This window comes from Typopeltis vanoorti, chromosome 8, assembly GCF_054136105.1.
Source record: "Typopeltis vanoorti isolate ZY-2024b chromosome 8, IOZ_Tvanoo_1.0, whole genome shotgun sequence".
In the NCBI taxonomy this organism is placed as follows: Eukaryota; Metazoa; Arthropoda; class Arachnida; order Uropygi; family Thelyphonidae; genus Typopeltis; species Typopeltis vanoorti.
Window position 1 is genome coordinate 118,637,216 of NC_143556.1, and position 23,345 is coordinate 118,660,560.

Below are 23,345 nucleotides of genomic sequence, written 5' to 3' on the forward strand. Positions count from 1 at the left end.
TCATATCCCATACACTGTCAATGAGGTTCAGATCCGGGTTTCTAGTGGCCAGGGAAGATAGTGAAAGTCGCTGTCATGCTCACTGAACCACTGCTGAATAATTCTTGCGTAGTCGACAGTAGCATTGTCGTACATGAAACAACCGCCACTTGCTGGATAAAAAGTCAGCATTGCAGGATGGAACTGATCGTTGGAGAACACCCAACTTTCCAGCAATATCAAGGAACTCGTGCCCCACACCGTAACACCACCTCCAGAACTTGAGCTGTGTTTACAAGACAAGCTGGGCTCATTGCTTGATGGAGCTTCAGTCAAACTCTCCACCTCCTTTGGTAGAAAACAAGATGTACTCATTAGACCACATGACATTTTTTTTCCAGTCTTCCAGTGTCCCGTCACGATGTTCTTGACAACACCAGAAGAACTTTGCGGTTCTTCGCAAAAATAGGCATGCCACTTCGAATACCGATCCTCTTCCGTTCGCTGTGCATAATTCGGTGAGATATGGGCCGGAAATAGCCTTCATTAAATGCTTCGGTCAACTGCTGAATATAGGTACAAGCCTTTTCAGATGACGGCTATCTCGTTCCTGACAGACTGTCTTAGGACCACAGTTGCTCTTCTTAGACAAGCATTGTGGATTAAGTTTCCCACAGATTAAATACCAGGGATATATCTCCTTTTTAGTCAGCTCTGCTGTTTTCAAAATCATGGCTCCAGCCAAGGAGGCACTTATAAAAAGCCCTTTATAGAACTGCGAAAGATCGTTTATTTTTTCCCATTTTGATCAATACTGTTGACGATTACTAACTAGTAGCAGTCTTGAAGAGTTGCCTAGAACGTACCTGACCAAGTATTTTGCATATAAAATGATATTTACGTACGTCTTCATAAAGGTTTGTAATTGAGTGACCGGTATGTGTAGTAAGATAAAAATTAAGCGCGAAATGAAACATGAGAATCCAAAGAAATGCGTACAATCAAAGTTACGGCAAACTTTTCATATGATTATGAATTAAAAGTTTTATCTAGTGCACACTTTTCATTTGAAAATTCACCAAGGAAATGGCTGCACTTTACGAAGATCTTGCAAAGAATGTATTGAATTAAACACAGCAATGTAATTATTGTCTTTATTTCAATGTAAAAACACTGCAGAAACCAGTAATATAATTTTATTTTTATACATGTTTATTTCCACACAATGAGAACGCTCAAGTGAGTTATATATACGTAAATGCATAAGAGATACAACGTTTTACTCTATGAAAATAAAATAATCACGTAAATTTCTCCTCTGTTAATTATTGTGCTTAATTTACTTTGGCATTATTTTGAACAATTATTCAAGCCTATCTTATCACAAATTACACAGGTTCCAACTTACATTATCCACCTTAAAATATGCAAAATGGAAAATTCATGGAACCAAAAAATGTTGCTTTTGCTAAATGAAAAGCATTTCAGTTTTTATATGTGAATTCGCTTCACTAAATGTTAATAACATATAAGTATTATAGGTTACCAACCTAAAACATTATATAAGTTCTATAATAACTTATAATATTAACCTATATCCTATATTAATTTTTCTTATCATGAGATCAACTTGAAATCTGCAGAATTGTAAAATTAATGCAACCAATGTCCTACAGAAAAAAAAATGTTGCGATCTAACAGTTACAACCTGTTAACAAAATGAAAACATTGTACTATTTGGTCACTGTGAGCTTCATCAGTGATTCTAACAGGCACTTAAGTGCCCACAACCCTCCAACTATTCTTGTACTTCTCAACCGTAACTCATGGGTAAGATGGTTAACCCTATGCCTCCCGAAGTGTCCTATGTCTGTAAATGCATGTATTCACAGGGCCGGTTGGCCTGTTCTGGGGGACGAAAAACCCGAGTTTCCGGGTGAAAAAAAACCTACCTCTGTATTAGACCGGCTAACTCACCTTTTGTCGAAAGAGACCAGAAAAAGGTTCCTCAAGTCATGGACGGGAATCGAGCCCAGATTTTTCTGACCAAAGGGCTTCGTCTATATCGATAGAGCTACGGAGGCTCCACTGTGAGGTTAAATGCGTTAAAGTTTCGTATTCAGAGTAAAAAGTACCAGAAATCGGCACACATCGAGTAAAAATGCAAGTTTATTTCATCTGAAAACATGCCTATAGCAGAATTACATATAGTTTCTACTTATCTTAGTTTAAATATAAAAATGCAGTGAAATCGAGCAAGTTTTGCTTATTTCAGCATTTTTCTTTAGTTTATTATGTCAGATAGTGGCTACAACAGAACACAGACATAAATAATTATACCAATTTAACGTTGTAATTCTCATTGTTATAATTGTCATTCTGACTCATTGGTCAGAACACAAAACAAATCACAAAGTCAAACACGAAATACTAGAAGATCTCGTAGCTATAATTCTTAAACATCAATTAAGATGGCCAGGACACCTCCATAGAATGTCTTTTCAGAGATTTCCAAATATAGTGTTGAATGAAATCAATTGAAGAAGACGATCAAGAGGCAGACAAAAAAATAACTTGGCTATAGTCTTTGAAGGAAAAGTCACAGTTATCAAGCTTCAGAGAGTTGATAGAAATGGCCAGAGATAAAACCAGATAATAAAGATTTGTTCAGAGAGGATTCAACCTGTCATCTGGAGGATGAGAAAGAAGAATGAGATGAAAACTTCCAATTGATGATGGTAAATGGCGCTGCATTAAACGTATTTGAAGCGTAATTATTTTTTTAATTCGTAGATTAAAGATTAAGTAATTCGGGAATCATGATCTATATCTCAAACAAGACAATAATAATAATAATAACAACAATCTGTCATCTAACTTCTGGGTCACGGCGTATCTAAAGCTTTGCTCGCAAACGTACAAATAGCCAAGTTAGAGAATAAAAACCTATCCTCACGAAGGCTGTTTTTAACTGAAAGAGACGTAGCTGGCCACATATGGAAATGGCAGAGTTTTTCTTCCCCTAAAACGACAAACTGGCGAATGCACATAATTAACAGATCAACAGCCACTATGTTGCAGTTCCAGCCAACCATAACTTTGTGTTAACTCGCATGCATATCTTGAGAAACAAGAAACAAGACAGACTCACCAACTCCACCATGCAGAAAGACCACGATAGTATGGCAGAGTGCTAAGAAGACGTTTCATACAGAAATCTACTTTCCATATTGTATACTAATAAATTTCATTATCTGGATTTGCATCCAATTAAAGAGATTCATTCCTGATGAACTTTCACTATTTTCTTGTAACAGTGCAGTTATCAACGACAAAAAAGAAATGATTTGCTGATCAGAAGTGCTGGTAACAGGAAAAACTAGAAAACATTCTTGGTACAGAAATCACTATTATTCTTTTCTGGTTTCTATTTACACTCACTGTCATATTTTCTGTTAAGTCTTTCCTTCAGTAATTTTCTATTTTAGTATTACTTTAAAAGGCAGTCGTAGCTTGTTACTAGTCTAACTAATCTTACCAGTCTTCCATCTTGCTGAATTGGTCCACAGGGCACTATCAGTACATGCTGAAGCATTTTAAAACGGTTCAGAAATTTGTATGTGGACTAGATACATTTTATATCGAGATGTCACTTAACACGTAATTTTTATGCCCATTAACATCAGTGTCGACATTTTGATCTTTTTCTACAAAAAACAGAAAAATCCAGATTAGTCTTGATTTTAGTACCAACGTTCTAGTGCTGAAGTCATATGTCAGAGTAACTTTCAGAGTTATTATCCGGTCTGAGTGATTTTTGAAGCTCTTTCCCAGTTTTCCTTTAATAATAAAATTATTTCCTATGCATACTATTTAAGGAAATGGAAAACTCTTTTTAGTGTTCTATTGCTTTTCCAGTTGGGATTCATGGAAAAAAGGACGATTTTGAACATACTGATATATGAACGCATGAACCTTATAGCCTGAGCTGTTTGAACCATAATTCTAGCCAACCTATGGCTACTCTTCATGCACAAATAATCTGCTAATAGTTATTTATACTTCCTTGACTTTCAAGACACTTAGTTTACATAAGGAAGCATCTGATGCAAAGTGATACCCAATAAAAAATCAGAAGGACCGCCACAATGACTGATAAAAGCCTCAGTTAAGTACCCTTTTTAAGAAGATCCACATGCTTTTATTCCTTCGTTGCAAACAACATTGCTACAATATCAGATATAAATGAGATATCAGCTTGTAGGCGATGAGCCAGCAAAAAAAGATACGATAGTGTACGTTTTGTCTCATGAACAAGTAGCAGATATTAAGTGAAAAAGAAATTTAAATAGAGCGATATTTACTTAGGCCTGTGAAGCACAGTGGAAATGATGTTTGTATCCATATTAGGCATTCTGAAGAAGTAGCATTCTAACTTTGATTATGGTAGCCGACTAGAGAACTTTTTTTTTTCTAAGCCTTTGTTCAACAATCTGCAGAGTTACTCGATCTATGTCAGGAACAAGTAGGGTTTTTTTCCTCCCAGAAACTCGGGTTTTATTCCGCAACTCAAAAAAATCAAGCGGAGAACTCATACTATTTCAAGAATAATATATTTTTAGGATCCAAGAGAAGAGATAGTGGCAATGTTTTGCCATACTCTCTTTACCGGATGCCGTTTACAATCATTCATAGTCTTAGGCCGCTCTCTCTGACTGGCTAGGTTTAGCTCCACAGTCTCAAAAGTTAAATAGAGCTGAAAGGCCTTCATCTACTAGCTTTTACGAATAAAAGGTGTTAGCGGATGTATTTATTTTAGAATTTTGTTTGCTGCTACCTACCAGTGAAGACGATTTTATGTGAGAGGATATATTACGAGAAGTCCACAAGATATGAGTAGTCCTTTCATTCATAGAAGTTAAGCGATTGAAGTCATTTGGCAAGGTTGTTTCTTTTGGGGGAAAGTTTATGGGTCTGAGATGCACTGCTTCTTCAAGTACTTTGTCTTTTGAAGTGTAATCCTTCTCATTTTCTGAGACGGGGAATTTATCTGAGGCGACCTTGCCCAAAGAAATTTTGTCTTGTAGTACTGCATCATCAAGTGCACGAAAAGTTCGGTGGTTATCTCCTTCCAAGATATTTAGCATCTCATCCTGAAATAAGAACATAAGTCTAAATTTCGTTCTGCATAAGAAGCCTTTTAGTAACAGAAATCAGAGATTAATTCTTTTCAATGTTCATAATTACATCAATGAAATGCTTATAATCATATAAATTATATTATGTGATCAAAATGTTGCGTTCATGCTAAAATACCATCATTAAAACTCATACGACAAATGCTTCGACCCCTGTTGTCTATAGAAAACGTATAGCTCTTCTTTTTAATTAAAAGTTTTCTTCATGCGTTTACATTTTAAATTAATAGCATTTCACACAACAGAGTTCTTTCAGAAAGTTGTTTTCAGAAAGAACTAATAACAATAACAATAAAAAGAATGGGAACTTCACCTAACATGCTAGCTGCAATAGAACATCCATTCAAACATTACGATTTTAGTTTCGATTTGTAAATATTTATCTGTTATATGTAAATGTGTAATGTGGTTTATTGTGTAAAAATTTGGATGAAAGAGCAAATCTAAAAATATGGGTAAGTGCCTACTCGATTTCTACAATATCTTGTTACAAATAAATATATATGTAAATAAATCTCTACAGTACGTTTATATAATACAAAACGACACGAGATAATTCAAATGGGAAGCGATTTTAATCAGTTTTACGTAGAAATAAAACGAGTATTACATTTGAAAATAAAAAGTATATACGAAGGTTTTAAATATAATGATAATCGAACACTGTTTAAAGGTTTTCAAACTTTAAACTCAAATATACAAATAATATTGTAGAAAATTAGAGTCTGAAAACAAAAAACAAACCGAAAATTTAAAAGACTGGGTTTTGATCATATGTAAGCCTGAACTAATTTCGTACTGCATTTTGATGGTCTTCTGTCTATTGGATTTATCTGCTGATGATGTTAGTTTTTTTTTAAAAAAATGGTATAGCCGAGGAAATCTATTGTTATATTTCATATATTTTATAATTTTTAAATAATTAGGAAACCCTGTCCTGAAGACAAAGCACTGGGTTTTCACAACCCATTAGTTGGAAAGCGTGGGTGATACACGCACACACACACACACACACACACACACACACACACACACACACACACATAAACCTTACTAAATCCTTGATGAAAATATCATCAAGGAAAGCTATACTTTAAACTTCTGAGAAATCAGCAAGCTCCATTCTATATTTCAATGAAAGAAATCATATTTACACGCCACAGAAGTTACAAGTACTAAAATGGTGTAGCACCGTATTATAGACACAGTCAAAATATTATGCCTGCCTTTCCAATTGCACGAAGCTCCACTTTGGCTGTCTGAACTCTGTCACGCTGCTTGACGTAGCCATTATAAGAGTTCAGTACTTCGCACGAAGTGTTCATCTAGACTGCTTCCTGGAGATCTGTGAGTGTTCTGGGTGAAGAATTCAAAGGAGTATTTTTCATGAACTCGCCTGAAAATTCGCCGTCATGTGTGTGTGTGTGTGTGTGTGTGTGTGTGTGTGTGTGTGTGTGTGTGCGTGTCACATACGAAAAATTGTAAACATAGTACATCCTACATACCACAGCGCTGTCAAATTCTGGAAACAAGAAGAGCCCACCTCATGCGGGCAGCAAGGACAGAATACAAACTATTTAAGGTTAATTGTGTAGTGGCACGAGTATAACACTTATGCCACTACACAATCACGCTAACATTACCTCAGTCCAACCTACAGAGTAACCAGAACAACATATCAGATAACTAGACTACAGCCAACAAACTACATAACATATAACTGAAAAAGAGAGCCAGGCTCACCCCACCACCGAGCGGAGCCGCTCATTTGCTCATATCTCATTCGAGGGGTAACAGCGATAGCCGTGCTTCAGTTAACTTTACAGGCTACAGCATTGCCATTCATTTCCCCCCACCCAGGACCTGGGTGACAACAACAGCTAAGCCTCAGTTAAAACTCACTTCACTTCGGCGATGCAAAATTATTCAAATTAAGCGGATATTGAATCAAACATTATTTCAAAGCCGAATAGAGAAACTATAAAAGTTTCGACGAATACAAGCGTAAGCAAAACTTTCATGACAGGGACAACTCGTATAAAGGTGGAGTAAGCTCTGATCGCTATCCTTAGTATTTCCCATAATGTAAAACACATCTCCTAGCAGACATGTATAATGTTCAACATTATAGGGGGGGGGGGTCACTGTCCACACCGGTTTCGACCTTTGTTGAATGTTCAAGTACAGGTCAAACTCCAGAAACTCAGCGTTGTTCTCCTCAGTAACAGGGTCACCCTGCCACTGAACTCTCAGAACCGGTTGGTTTTACACCGTGTCAAGCTCACCCCACCACGGAGCGGAGCCGCTCATTTGCTCATATCTCATCCGAGGGGTAACAGCGACAGCCGTGCTTCAGTTAACGTCACATGCTACAGCATTGCCATTCATTACTTAATTGAAGGAGATATTGAATCCCACATTATTTCAAAGCCGAACAAGAAACTCAAAGATAGGAATCAAAGAGTTTCATGCCAAATATAGCAAACTATAAAAGTTTCGGCGGATTGTAGCGTAAGCTAAAGCACATAGTTCAACACTAGGGCAACTCGTTGCAAAGGTGAGGTAATTTCTGATCACTATTCTTAATATTTCCCATAATGTAAAACACATCTCCTAGGATATGTATGATGTTATACATCAGGGGTGTTCAACCCGTCGATCGCGGAGCGATTTTTGGTCGATCTCTTGTGTATTCCTCCTCACTTACAAATTTAATTGAAACTGAAAACATAATATTTTATTTATCATTATTTTGTATTATTTTTAATTCGCTTTAAGTGTATTGCTATTGTTTATTTATTTTTCGTTAAAATTGTGAAATCAGTAATTTTCTTATAAGTCTGGGTAAATGAATTAATTTGGATCAGTGGAAGTCAAACAGCGAGCCGAGTGAATACGATTATAAGTAAAGTGTAAATACTCGATTGTAGCTTAAATATTATTAAATATTAAATATTCCAAAGCACATTACATCGATTTTTTACTTAGGTTAAGTCCCGTGTGAATATTGTTAAAAAATAAACATTGTTCGTCTCGGTATAGTTTGTATTAGATGTTTTTGTAAATTATTCTTTTGAAGCTAACTGTATATACTGCTTTAATAAGAATATGTTAGAGTGTTAAAAACAAAGGCAATATTTTTGTCGCCGAATCTGTACATGGTGGCGGCATTAGAAAGATTGTTATTGAAACTTGTATGTATGAGAAAGGCTTGCAGGCTCTAAGTGTAAACACCTCCGAAGTCAGTCAAAAAGAATTCAAACAGCTTTCCGATGGCCGGCAACTTACGATCAAAAGAAAGCAGAAGAGAACAAAAGGCGTGCCGAACTTGAAACCTAAGATGAAAGACTCATACTGATTCTTTTGGGTTTGCCAAACTTCATGCGAGGTCTTAGAGGAGGCCTAATAAAAAGGGAATGAAGCAAGCAGAAGTGGTCCCGGTTCCAGAATTGCTGTCAGAGAGGAGGCCGCCCGGTCCAGAGTCGCAGTCAGAGAGACTGCCCGGATCCACGCACGTTGCTCGAGAGAGGAGTTTCCCGCTTCCAGAAAGGAGCTTCTCGGTTCGAGACGTCGCTAGAGAGAGACTACTTCTAGGCCGCAGACAAGGTTTCAAATTGCCGAAAGGAAGAGTTCCATTTGCCGGAGAAAATTTTCCAGGTTAATGTCAGACATTCACCAGTGGTGAATGTCACCACTGGTGAATGTGCTACAATCCTCGGAAATGGCGTTTTCATTACAATTTGATGAATCAAACGAATAATGATATTGCTCAGTTAATGGTATTTATTCGCATGGTATTTCAAGATTATTCAGGTAAAGAAGAACTTTTGAAAATTATACCATTATTGGGAAGAATCATCACTAGGGGAGAAGACTTTTTTTTCGGTATTTGATGAATTTGTGAAACAACACAAACTTCCGCTTTTTAAACTTGTGTCTATTACTACTGATGGTACTCCTGCAATGATGGGTAATAAATCAGGCTTCATTTCATTATGTAAAAACGATGACAAATATTTAGATTTTTTAACGTACTACTGTATTATTCACCAACAAGTACTGTGTAGTAAAAGATTAAACACAAAAGATGGTTTGGATATTACATTTAAAATTGTAGATTCTGTTCGAGGAAAAACCCTGCAACGGTGGTCATTTAAATTACAGGCAGATGATGATAGGGAACTTCTGTTGTACAATAATGTTCGCTGGCTCAGCAGAAGTCAATTTTTAGAAAGATTTCTTGTATTAATTAACGATATAAAAAATTTCGTGATGAAAAAAGGAGATATTTATCCACAATTGAGTGATAAAAGATGGTTATTACACATCATTTTTAGTAGATTTCTGTACGAAATTAAGCCATTTAATTTTAAGTTTCAAAGTAGAGATAAAAATTTAATTGACATGTTAAGTTCAATAAAAACTTTCCCACAATATTTATATTTATTAAAGAAAATAGAAATGACCGCGAATTTAGACATCTCCCATATTTATTAAAATTTTTTGAACAAAATCAAGAAATGCTTCGCTATGATTTAAAATAATTTATTTGTGAAATAGAATTAGTTGAGGAAGAAATAAATTCAAGATTTAAAGATTTTAATAAAACTTAAATAATTGTATCTTTTATCAATAACCCATTTCAAGAAAACTTGAACATCACAGAAATTTCAAATAATATTAGTGAGCTGTTTGATATAAACCAAGCTGAAGTAGAACTTGAGATAATAAACATTCAGGATAGTTTACATTTAAAATCAATAAACAATGAAGTCATTTGGAAGTATGCGAAAGAAAAATTCCCAATATTAACTGATATTGCGCGGAAAATTTTGTCGTGTTTCGGATCGACATACTTGTCAGAATCTGCTTTTTCAAATGTGACTAAAAATCAATTAAGAAACCAAATTACAAATTGGATGATTGTCTGCTATTGGCCACTTCTTCATATCAACTTGACTATGATAATATTGTGAGGTCAAAAGAATGCTAAATTTCAAATTAATTTTTTTTTTTTTTAATCAATCAGCATTTCCTGTAACTTGTGAGTTTGTAATCAATTTCTAACTTTGGTTTTCCAAAACAGAGATATAAATATTTTATTCCAATATATTTTTTTTGTTGTATTAAAATATTTGTTGTATTAAAATAATTAAAAGTGATAAATAAATTTTTAAATACACCAAATAAAGTTTTTAGTTGTGTATTTTTTTTTTAGTTGTTTATTTTTAGTTGTTTATTTGTGCGTAATCAGATATCAGGTTCCGGGAACGTGATCTATATAAGAGAGTAGATTGCCGAATAACTTTTTATAGAAAAGTAGTAGCTCGCATAGCAAAAAAGGTTGAACACCACTGTTATACATTATGGTGGAGTTCACTACCCAGACCGGTTTCGACCTTTATTGAGGTGTATTTAAGTAAAGACCTCTCTACAAATTAGACGATTCCGAAAGATCGCCCAACTCACCGTTGTTCCACTCAGTGACAGGTTCACCCCGTCACAGAGAAGAACTTCTCAGCGATGGCTCCACCCAGTGGCAGGCTTACTCCACCACCAGACAGAGCCATAATCTCAGCGGTGGCCCTACTCAGAAATAGGAAAAACCTACCCCAAGCAGAGCTTTTCATATATCCAGCATCTAACCCCTCATCAGTGAGTAGGTAGACCTAGGTAATACCAAGAGATTATAGCGAAGAGAACTTATATATAACGTCCAGTATTTGTTGGTTTTCTATAAACTGATAAGTTGACACTGTTATTTTCTTTTTTCTTTATTATGCTGTCTAGGAATGGTAGTTGTTTGTCCTTTTTTTCACTAGATCTTGAAAAGGACAAACAACTACCATTCCTAGATATCATAATAAAGAAAAAAGAAAATAACAGTGCCAACTTACCAGTTTATAGAAAACCAACAAATACTGGACGTAATCTAAACTTTAGCTCATCACACCACATCTCCCATTAACTTATGTATACTTTGTCATACGAGTATACACAAGTATACATATGTATACATATGTATACTTGGGTATACTTAGTTATATACATAGTATACTTATATGTATACATATGTATACACTAAGTATACATATGTATACTTATGTATACTTGTCAAAAAGGTGCACCCATAAATTACGTAAAATAAAGAGCCAATAGGCTTCACTTCGGCCATGTAACATTATTTAAATAAAGGGAATATTGAATCCCACATTACTTCAAAGTCGAATAAGAAATTCAAAGATAGGAATCGAAGAGTTTCATGCCGAATATAGCAAACTATGAACGTTTCGACGGATTGTAGCGTAAGCTAAGCTGTACCAACTGTGCTCCACCTGGAGCACCGCTGGCTGGGACTGGGACGCGTGGGCACGACTAAATTCCGACATCAAAAATAACGTGATCAAATGGGGCCAGGAACGTGCCTTCCTCAGAAGATCTCGGCTCCGTGATTTATACAATTAGAGAACTGGTTCGTGGCCAGCCAATGCCAAGGCTTTCCATGTCACAACACCATCCGTGACATTAATCTCGACATTGAAACGGAGAGACAGAAGCATGGAAGAAAAGAACATTAGGTTCCGTCTCCACCTCTGCTCGGAAGACAGGCAATCGGCCGCATTTTACAACAGGCATTATGTCAACTTCCGGCAGGAGCGAACCATTACTACCATCACTGAAGGCGGGTGTATTTACACCACAACACCCGACATCCTGAACGCCTTCTGGGGGTACTCCACCGATCTCTACCAAGACAGTAGTGCCCACCAGGATTACTCCTGTTGGAATATTGAGCCCTTTCCCTGCGCACATCCAAGCAGGGTTGGATGCACCGATGACAGCGGCCGAAATAACATCAGCCTTCAAGCAATGCCGTACGAAGAAAGAACCTGGACAAGACGGATAAAGCACAGAACTCTACCGAGAACCTTGGGATTATATCCTGCTCATTCTCGTGGCAGCCTACAACCACTTCCTTACCACTGGAAATATGCCACGGGAATTTCTGGAATGCCATACCGTCTTCATCCCGAAAACCAACAGGGATCCCAACAACATCAAAAACTAGAGACCCATCAGTCTGTCGAACACAGATTATAAGACCCTCGCCCGTGTTCTAATCGACAGACTGAAGATCGGGTTGAGGTACGTCATCAAAAGCACGCAAGTGTATGGTGTTCCTGGCCGATCGATGGAGTTCAATATCATCTACATCAGAGAACTGCTACATCTGGTTAACACCAAAAAATATTCCATAGCATTGTTATCTATCGATCTCAACCGAGCGTTCGACAGCGTTCAACAGCGTCCGGCACTCCTTTCTGTTCGACATCTTGCAGAAAGTCGGGGTCAGCAGTGGAGTGCTTTCCATCATCAGAGGAGGCTACAACAACAGCTCCACTTGCCTCCTCATCAACGGACACTTATCCGACTCCAACAACATCCAGAAAGGGATCAAACAAGGGTGTCCACTCAGTCCGCTGCTTTTCGCACTAGCCTTTGATCATTTGTACAGACAGCTCACGTGACGTCAGAGGAATTCCACTCCCTCTCAGCACGAATGATTCCAAAGTAATTGCGTACGCGGATGACGTTGTGGGCACCCTCACAGACAATGACTCCATACGGAACTTCTTCAACATCTTAGATAACTTCAAAGTGTCGGGGCTAACATCGAACCCAGACAAAACCAAGATCAAGACGTATGGAGTCTGGGACCTGAATAACATCCCTACAGGTCTCATCCCTACTGCCGACCCCCTCACCATCTTATGGGTCCCGTTTGCAGCACAGCCCGTCCTCGACATCGAACACCTTGATAACAACACCGTCGAGAGTCTCAAGGAATGGACAAATGGACAACTGTCACTCTCCTTCAGGGCCTTCGTCCTCAAGACCATCATGTGCCCTGCGCTTCAACACGCCCTGAATATCACGAACATCAGCGACGATCAGGAAATCTGGCTTTATAGGAATGGCCTGAAGTTCCTTTGAGGCAATCTACTCCAGGAGGTTGATATCAAGATCCTTCAACTTCAGGAGAAGCTGGGGGGCTTCGGCCTCCCCTCCCTAAACATCAGATACCTAAGTAATACCGCTTTCCATCTTAGAAGTATACTTCAGACCGAACATCCCTACAGCTGTCCTGTGCGGTATTTCTTAGGTTTCAAGCTTCCCCTATTTGGGATCCTAGGCCACCAGGGTCTCAAGGCGGATATTGTTCCAGAAGACTACAACAGACTTTGCCAGTCATACAAGAACTCCGCTCGTCGGGAATGCGTGAACATCGCGGGGATCTGGAACAGTCACACATGGTACGGACATCTCTTCAACATCCTCCGTACCGACGTTCCGGATCTAGTGATCAACAACAACAGCATTCGTTTCGGCCACCTCTCCCAACATCCAGGCTACCCGTCGAGAAAGGACCTGGCAAAGGATAGCCTATCGACACCTTCCAGTCAACATCAACATCTGGAGGTACCACAACACCCGGAACCCCTTTTGTGACTTATGCGGGAGCCTGGAAACCGTAGGGCACACATTGTACGAGTGTCCTCCATCCATAACCATCTGGAGGAGGCTTAGCGACATCCCCCTCCTGCTGCAGGAGCAAGTTATCTTCCTGCTGTTCGCTCCACTAGCCAACAGCAAGCTGAAGTTAGTGGTATTTATCACAGATGAACTTAAATAAAAAAAAAAGTAAGAAAAAAATTTTCTAATCCTTCTAATCCTCCCAGTCTGTGGAAAGTCTCTCGAATCGTCCTCTATAAGTTCTACAGCTTTTTGAGGAAATTTTTATATCTAGAACGTGAAGCTTTGAGTGGCACCATATTCAGCAACAAGTGGTGTTGACCTCCTATCCTGTGTACTAACAGAAATAACACCATCAAAATCTGTTCGTTGCTGCTTCATAACCTCCATCTGCAGTAGCATCTCCACTTCTAGCCATTTCTCTGGTCGGTCTCTGCGTCCCCAATGAGGTCTGTTTTGTTCCCTGGTCTCCCACGGAGGTAGCCCGGACGAAGAATCCAGGCAGCGCAGGCCTACTCGAGGCGGGCTGTCCTGAAGAGGCCGGTCACCTGGGAACCAGTTACCTTCGTGGTTCTTTGCATTCTATGAGACAGACAGCCGGCCGGGGTGAACAGTTATCATCTTATAGCGTAGAGCTAGCAAGATGAGAATTATGAGCTGAAGCCTATATTTCTTCTTCGTCCCCACTCCCCACTTCCCCACCCGCCCTTCCCTTCCTATCCCATTCCCTTTTCCTCTCCTTTTCCCCTCTCCTTTTCCTCTCTCCCCTCTAAGCTGGCCAGTAGATCGTTTTCGGAGATGGAGATCTTTTCTAATTTCTCTACAAAATGTTGTGAGCTTCTAATATAAGTATCCGAATTATGGATATGCTGTTGTAGGAGTTTTGCGAGGTTCTTAGACAACAGATAGGTAGAAGAGTTGATACCGTCCACAATAGGGCATAATGGAACTCCATCTTTGTGAACTTTAGGAACGCCATATAATCTAGGAGTTAGAGGATGCATTGACTTCAATTTTTTAATTAATCCTGGTGACCAGTTAACCATGTGGCATAATAAGTTGTTGGTTTTTTGTGATTTTTTAACGTTGGATATATTACTGGGACACTTAACAGACATCTCTGATAGCAAATAGCTAAGTTTATCTTCGTAGTCTTTGGAATTTAAGATCACTGTGCTGTTTCCTTTATCCGCATTCAGTATAATGATATCTTTCTTTTTCTTTAAATTAAGCATAGTTCTTTTTTCCAAAGGGGTGAAGTTTGTGTTGGGAGTTCTTGAAGAAGAGAGGATGGTACTACTTTTTAATCTAAGGCTGTGTGTTGAGGTAACAACGAGATTGTCTTATCTATATTACAAATGATATCCACTTTAGGTATGTGATCAGGTGTTATCGCAAAGTTGAAACCTTTTTTGAGAAGAACAATCTCTGGTTTAGTTAATACGTGATCCTATAAATTAAAAATAACTTTGTTGTATGACAGAGAAGGTTTAGACTTAATATGATTTGCATAAAGGTAGTTAAATTTTTTAATTTGGTTCCGTTTGCTTTTTGTAAAGGCTTTCTCATAGCTAATATTGATTATTCTGTCTAAATGTTGCGAAACATCTCCATGTTTGGAGATGTTTGGCAACACATGTTTGTTTACTATCAGACATGTCTGTTTACCGTGTCCTAGTAACAGATCCAACGTTAAAAAAATCACAATGATACCAACAACTTATTACGCCACATGGTTAACTGGCCAACAGAATTAATTAAAAAATTTAAGTCGATGCATCCTCTAACACCTAGACTATATGGCGTTCCTAATGTTCACAAAGATGGAGTTCCATTACGCCCTATTGTGGACAGTATCAACTCTCCTACCTATCTGTTGTCTAAGCACCTCGCAAAACTCCTACAACAACATATCCATAATTCGGATACTTACAGGGTGTTCGGGATAAATTTGACAGTTTCGTAAGGAAAAAGAAAATCTTCTTTGTATCTATTAAATTTAATGAATTGACAAAAATCATTACAGGCAGAGTTAATTACAATACTATCAACAAGATTTACTCAAAATAACCACCATTAGCATCGATCACAGCTTCAATTCTGCTTCGGAACCTCGAACAAGCTGATGCTACAGTCTCCCTGGGAAGGGCCGCAAAAACTGTTTTAATTTTATCCATTAACTGGGCTTTTGTATTACTGGAAGTGCGATTGGTGTCTTTTTCAACTGCGCCCCATACAAAATAATCCATGGGGTTAAGGTCTGGGGAGTTTGGAGGCCAAACATTTGGACTGGTGAAGTCGTAGAAATTTTCAGACAACCATTTTTGACTTTTCCCAGAGGTGTGGCAAGGGGCCGAATCCTGCTGCCATACATACGGCCTACCATTGCCTACCCTTGTTATCCAGGGCTTGACTACAGTTAGCAACTCCACGAACAAAGCCCGAATTCCAATGCCAGGGTTCTTCAACACCTGTTCCTGCAGATTTGCGAGGAATTCTGCTGTACGAACGCAATCAGATCGTCTGCTAGGGATCTTTCTTCTTGCTACATCCTCGTAGTCACCATTGCAAGTCTCTAGTTCATGCCTGATTGTTTTTACTGTATTCAGGGAGCATTGGGCAGCAGTCGTAATATCCTTATTTTGATGGCGGGCACGAATCATCATGATACAAGTTATTCTCTTCCATGATTCAGGTGGGTTCCAGCTATCCATCCTTTCTGACATCTTGTATATGAATGAAGAAGGGTCCAAACTTTTAAATGAAGAGAAGTGTGTGTTAATACATGTAACTTACGGAAAAATATAATTAATTATAAATATGTCAAATTTATCCCGAACACCCTGTATATTATAAACTCACAACATTTTGTAGAGAAATTAGAAAACATCTCCATATCTGAAAACGATCTACTGGCCAGATTAGATGTCCAATCTTTATTTACAAACATCGCTGTGGTAGAAGTCATCAACATTTTAGGTACTTTGTTTCCACAAGATATCGCTTCACTGTTTAGTCATTGCCTAACATCAAACTATTTTTTATGGAAGAAAACCATTTACCAGCAATTGACTGGCTTGGCAATGGGCAGCCCTCTCTCACCATCTTTTGTCGAACTTTTCATGGAAGATCTTGAGAGTAGAATTTTATCTCAAGTAGACCCCATACCCACAATATGGTGGAGATATGTGGATGACATCTTCATTGTGTGGAACCACAAAAAGATGACGAATTCCTAAATAAGATCAACTCCTTTCACCATTTAATCAAATTCACTCTGAACCTTGAAAAATAAAAACAACAACTACCATTTCTGGATATCCTGATTAAGTAGCAAGCTAATGGTCGTTGTAACCTCTCGGATTATTGAAAACCCACGAATACAGGACGCTATTTACACTTCAGCTACTCCCACCACATTTCTCAAAAAACTCAGCATTGTACATATGCTAAAGAAGAGAGCTGTCCGGATTATAACAAACCAAAAAGATCTCCAACACCAATTGACACTGATATCCAACAACCTCATATTGAATGGTAACCCCGGAGACTTGTTAACAAGATTCTGTTCTCAGATCCACCACAAAGCCAACAAGAAGACACTCAATATATTACCACAATCGTCATTCCATACGTGGGGATAGCCTCTAAAAAGGTTGCTAAACTCCTCAAACCACATAAAATAAGAGTGACCTTTAAACCTAAAGATACAATTCGAAAACTCTTATGATCTCCAAAAGATTTCCATCCTTTCTTCAAATATGCTGAAGTTTACAATATCCCATGCTCGTGCGGTTTAAGTTACATCGGCCAAACTTCAAGAAGCCTTGAGATAAGACAGAGAGAACACATCGGATATGTCAAAACCAACAGACAAGATGTATCGGACTTATCTTCCCATTTCTCCAGAACCAACCATGTCATTGAGTGGGATAAAAGCTGTATTCCTTACATAGAAGAGGATTACCGCTCTCGTATTTTTAAAGAAGCCACAACAGTCGCCCGTTCTGTAGAAAATCTTAATAGGAACCAAGGTTTAATCTTATCCGAGATCTGGAAAACCCTAAATAGATCTCTAAACACACAAGAAATGAACTTTAGTACCAACTATAAAATGTTCCTAAACAACAACAAGTGAAATCATATACGTGCCACACGTGTATTGCACACGTTCAGTATTGTTTTGTAATTTATAATTAGAATTCTGTTAATGGTCGGTAACATGTTTTGTCAGCTTTAGTTCCTATCATCAGTTATGTACCCTGAAGATGCCAACAGCTTAAGTTGGTGAAACTAGTTGGTATTAAAATAGTTTTTTCTCAGATACTTGATTAATATTTCCCAAGTAGTCAATTTACATTCTTTATATTTGTTCTATTAGTGTTTTCTTTTGCTTTTTTGTATGTTTTATTAACACTTTCATTGCCAAGCTGAAAATTGGAATTTCGTGTGGTGGCCAAATTTTTTTTATTTTTATTTTATTTAGTTAGCGACGTCCACGCAATAACGCGTCATCGGCCGTTTGGTGAGAACTCGCATCGCGCGATATCGCGTGATTGGCAATGAACGTGGTAATATTGTTATATACTAACTTTGTTTCATTTCCTACTAACCTGCTGGTAGTGTGTTTCGACGCACTACGGGATATTTTCAGAGTCTTAGGGCTCTCAATTTTTTCTCTTTTTTCAGAACGGAGAGACCAGTCATGAGCCGTGTGATCCCCCCCCCATGACCCGGACATTAGGAGTGAAGATTCGAGGAATGGAGGATCCCAGAGTCTTAACTAGAGCCCTTAAGGAGCTAATAGGAGTTTCCAACATTTACTCCTCCACCCCATATGGAGGAGGAAGATTCCTTATTGTTGTAAAGAACATAGCTTCGAGAGATAAACTTCTGGAGGGTTCCCCGTCCAAGGGAAGCAGGTGACCCCCATCATGGTGGGGTCGCAAGTACGTCAACTTAAGATCGACCGCTTCCCTATGGAGTATCTAGAAGCCGGAGACGACGTGCTCGTATAAACTTTCAGTAAGTGGGGGAAAGTGAGCAACATAAAGAAGGGCGAAGTCACCTTTACCATGGACATGAGACAGCCAGTGCCCAACCTCGTTACCATCGGAACTCGTGTGTCATGGTTAATTATCCCAGGGTACAAAGATGCCTGCGATGTCGCTCTGTAGAACATCTGGGAAGTGACTGACTCCGAGCCAAGTGTTTCAACTGCGTCGGCGTTGGGCACATCTCCAGCCAATGCCCACACCCCTGTCAAAAGTGCTCCAGCACGGAGCATAAAATAACATCGTGTCCTCTGCTTACATTCGTAGAGCGGGTAGGGACGCGGATCGAACATTTAAACCCACAGCTTGCTCTAGATGCCGGTGAATTTATGGCACTCCCCAACACCAGCGGTGAGAAAACATTTTCACAGACAGTTCTAGGTAAATTAAGAAGTGTCCTGCAGCAGCAACAGCAGAAGAAACTGTTCCCCCCCCGTAGAAAAAGCATCCGGTGAGGAAACAGTCTCCCCCTCCGTGGTTTTCGCCGTACCACTACCAGCGACGGAAGAACAATGAACAACCGAGGTACAGATGAAGCTAAGGATAGCATTCCACCAGCTACCCTCCCCTCAACAAAATCGGAGGAGACTTCGTCTGTAGACGCTTCTAAGAGCTCAGCGGCAATAGTCAGCGTCCCCCTGCAGGGGAAAATAAGACATGGTAGGGGAACATCAAATTCCACCTCCCACAGAACCTCCTAAGAAGAGGAAGATGCAGACTGCCCCTAAAATGGGAGAAAAACACCGAAGCCGCCCCAGAAGAAGCAAGGACTCGACAACATTTGAGTCCGAAATGGAGGTGGAAATCCCTCCCCACCATCAGGAGAGCATTAATTCCGAAATAAGAAAACACACAGGCTCCCAGTTCAATTGTTATGACCACCAAATAGTGGACAATAAACTAACAGGCTTCAAGATTAAGAACAGTCGTCACGAGTTCGAGGTACTCTCGAGCTCGTGTGCAGAACTGGAAGCCGGTCTGCAGGGTGCTGGATATTCTACCTTCCCCCCTACAAATTGAAGCCTTAATCAGATATGTCAAGCAATTGCGAATCAAGGACCTATGCTGGGTATAACAACGTAAAGCATCATAATTCCGCCACCCCCCCCCTTCTGTGTTGCTTCGCTCAACATCAGAGGGCTCCGTTCACCATCTAAACAAGAGGAGGTGTGGAAGCTAATGCTAGCGTTCAACATCCGGCTTTGTTCCTGCAGGAAACGCACTTTTACCATTACAAGGACATGCAGGAATTAAGCCATAAGTACCCCGTAACATCGTTTTGCAGCTTCGGCAACAGAAACAGCACCTGGGTCGGAGTACTTATGCTAGCCCCCCCCCCCCCCATCATAGGAGCCTTCCATAACATCCAGAGGGACGCAGAAGGGAGAGTTCTCGCCATCGACTGGAAGTACCGGGGGCTGTACCACTAGGTACATTAACATCTACGCCCCGGCAGATCCAACATCAAGATCGACATTCTTCCAATCGCTTTGTACTTACTTATATGACGCCCATCATGGCATCCTGATAGGGGAACCTCAACTGCGTGACGTACCCGGCCTACGACAAAGTAGGGGGTAATCCCAACACAGGTACTGCTGGCTACAAGCAAGTGGGAATTCACCTCAGGAATCTTCAGCTGACAGACATCTGGAGGGCTCACAACCCCTGCTGTCGGGATTATACGTGGACAGGCCAAGGTATCGGCACACCGCTCGACCGGTTCTACTTATCACCCTCCCTTGTCTCCAGATCCGAATCTAAAAGGCACGTTCAAATTAATTATACCATCTCGGACCACAAAATGGTTGTGATCACGTGTCATCCATTAGAAGCAGTAGAAGTTGGTCTGGGCCCCTGGAACTTGTTACCAGACTTCTCGTCCCTGTTCTCGGCCAAGCTTCACCAATTGTGCACCACTTGGAGCACCGCTGGCTGGGACTGGGACATGTGGGCACAACAAAAAAACAACATCAAAGAAAACATGATCAAATCGGGCCAAGAACTTGCCTTCCTCAGAATATCTCGTCCTCGTGATCTATACAAGAAAAGAAGCTGGTTCATGGCCAACCAACGTCAAGACTTTCCATGTCATAATGTCATCCGTGCCATTAATCTCGACATTGAAGTGGAGAAACAGAAGCAGGTGGAAGAAAAGAACACCAAGATCCGACTCCATTTCCGCTCGGAAGAGAGGCAGTCGGCTGCTTTCTACAACAGGCGCTATGTCAATTTTCGACAGGAGTGAACCATCACCACCATCACTGAAGGCTGGTGCACCTATACCACAACACCCCACGTCCTGAAGGCCTTCTGGGGGTACTACAACAACCTCTACCAGGACAACAGTACCCCCCAGGATTACTCCTGTTGGAATACTGACCCATTGGTGCATCAAACCCTGCGCACATCCAAGCAGGGTTTGATGCACCAATCACAGCGTCCGAAATAACATCAGCCTTCAAGCAGTGCCGTACGAAGAAAGCGCCTGGACCAGACGGACTAAGCACAGAACTCTATCGAGAAGCCTGGGATTACATCCTCCCCATTCTCGTAGCACTATTTAACAACTTTCTCAGCACAGGGAACGTGCCGCGAAAATTCGTGGAACGCCATACAGTATTCATCCCCAAAGCCAACAGGGATCCAACCAACATCAAAACTGAAGGCCAATCAGTCTGTCTAACACGGACTACAAGATTCTCGCCCGTACTCTCAATGACAGACTGAAGCTGGGGATGAGGTACATCATCAACAGCACACAAGTGTATGGTGTTCCTGGCCGATCGATGGAGTTTAATCTCATCTTCATCCGAGAACTGCTACGTCTGGTCAACCTTAAGAAGTACTCAATGGCATTTTTGACCATCGATCTCAATCGAGCATTCGACAACGTCCGGCACTCCTTTCTGTTTAACATCCTGTAGAAAGTCGAGGTCAGCAGAGGACTGCTTTCCATCATCAGAGGTAGCTACATGAACAGCTGCACCCGCATCCTCATCAACGGATACCTTTCAGACCCCATTAACAACCAGAGAGGGGGTCAAACAAGGGTGTCCCCTCAGTCTTCTGCTCTTCGTACTAGCCCTTGAGTCATTTCTACGGGCAATCAACAGCTCACGTGCTGTGAGAGGGATTCCACTACCTATCACCACGGATGACTCCAAAGCAATAGCGTATGCGGACGACGTGGTGGGGACCCTCAGGGACAACCACTCCGAACCCCCCCCCCATAGACACAGTTTACTTTTCCCTTTCTAATGAATGGTCTACTCTAAGAACCGTTATGACAGAGTATACATATTTATCATATTAATTAATACACTAGCTCTTTAGTCTGAATGTTGATGTGAAGGCTCTTCATTAGATTTCCTAAGACGTTTTCTCTGTTTGGAGAGATTCCAAACACTTTTCAATGTGAGACTAGTATCTTTACTAAATAAAAGAAGATGAAATTAGTGTATATTATCATTCAGGACAGATGCAGTTAAAAATCACAACCAATCACAGACAGAGATGAGATCTTTTGTCCCTTGTCCAGCTGATTCCTTATTAATGGAACTAATTCTTACTAAAACGAATAACACAATCCAAAACTATATAATTAAGAACGTTTATGAAAGTAAGTTTACAAATATGATACCAATCAATTAAAAAAAACTGATTTACCTCTTCAAATTCTTGATGGTTTTTTAATTTTTTTTTCAACCACCTGAGAAGATTATATGGATGAAGTCTTTCATTCACTGCAATCTTTTCTAACAACTCTACTAGATCTTTGATATTTAATGAGTCAATTATATCTTCTACTTTGCATCCATCCGTTTTAATTTGTGTTCTTCTGTAACCAGTACTTCTAGTCGTATCATTATCATGTGTAGGCGTCGCTAGCATTCCTTTGTTTCCTAGTACCAATGAGATAAGGAGTAGAACGAAGTTCATTTCTAAGGATATTACGGTGAATATTTAGTTCTGTAGAACCTGTTTGAAAATAAAATAAAACAACCTATTAGATTATATATATTATTTATCATCATGTCCTCCCATTTGCAATTTTGTCAAATACAGACAAAATAAAAGCTGCTAAAACTATAAATTATAGCAAAAAACATTTGTGAATTTCGCTTCTTATTACCATTTTCTCTTACGTGTTAGGCTCAATGGCCTGTCACATCCAAGTAACTTGGTCCCTTTGAAACCTAATTACTCGTAATGCTCGGATAGAGGAATTAATCCAATCTCCGGAGTTTATGATAGCTGTCAGTTGGGTGTTCTTCTAGCCGGTTTGAGGGATTTAATTTGAATTAGACCGTATAACTCCCATCTGGGACGCGAAGGTTCTTCGCTTTGTCAGTGAGCGACCAGAAGAACCTTGGGCAATCATGATACTGCAGAAAGTCTTACATACTCTGCGGTGGAATCAATAGTTGTTTTTCACAAGAATCCACGGATAACCTATGGTTATCATATACCATATACAGAGATCAATTCCAGAGCACTCTACAATCATCTGTAAAAATTATAAAAATGTTTAGAAAAGAAGAAAAACCGCCTCTAATGAGTGACTAGAATTAAATAT

General features: G+C 39.6%; 2 protein-coding genes across 2 annotated transcripts in view; both read right to left on the reverse strand.

Annotated features, from left to right (window-relative positions):
• Positions 1-4,902, reverse strand: part of LOC150104312 (uncharacterized) — a 36,022-nt gene extending 31,120 nt beyond the window's left edge. The window contains exon 1 of the mRNA XM_090396485.1: positions 4,821-4,902. Coding sequence (XP_090252611.1) covers positions 4,821-4,892 — 72 coding nt within the window. The 5' untranslated portion in view covers positions 4,893-4,902. The remainder of the gene's footprint in view (positions 1-4,820) is intronic.
• Positions 4,898-22,660, reverse strand: LOC150104313 (uncharacterized). Its single transcript, XM_090396456.1, has 3 exons — positions 22,436-22,660; positions 4,980-5,132; positions 4,898-4,930 (listed from the first exon to the last, which is right to left on the reverse strand). Exons 1-3 carry the CDS (start codon positions 22,658-22,660, stop codon positions 4,898-4,900), a joined length of 411 nt encoding a protein of 136 aa, XP_090252582.1.
• Positions 22,661-23,345: the final 685 nt, after the last annotated feature.

Coding starts and splice junctions, on each gene's coding strand:
- LOC150104313 (XM_090396456.1), bottom strand. CDS start 22,660: ATGCTAGCGACGCCTACACATGATAATGATACGACTAGAAGTACTGGT. Junction 5,133..22,435: donor ACCATCAAGAATTTGAAGAG/GTAAATCAGTTT, acceptor TTCTTATTTCAG/GATGAGATGCTAAATATCTT. Junction 4,931..4,979: donor ATTACACTTCAAAAGACAAA/GTACTTGAAGAA, acceptor TTCCCCCAAAAG/AAACAACCTTGCCAAATGAC.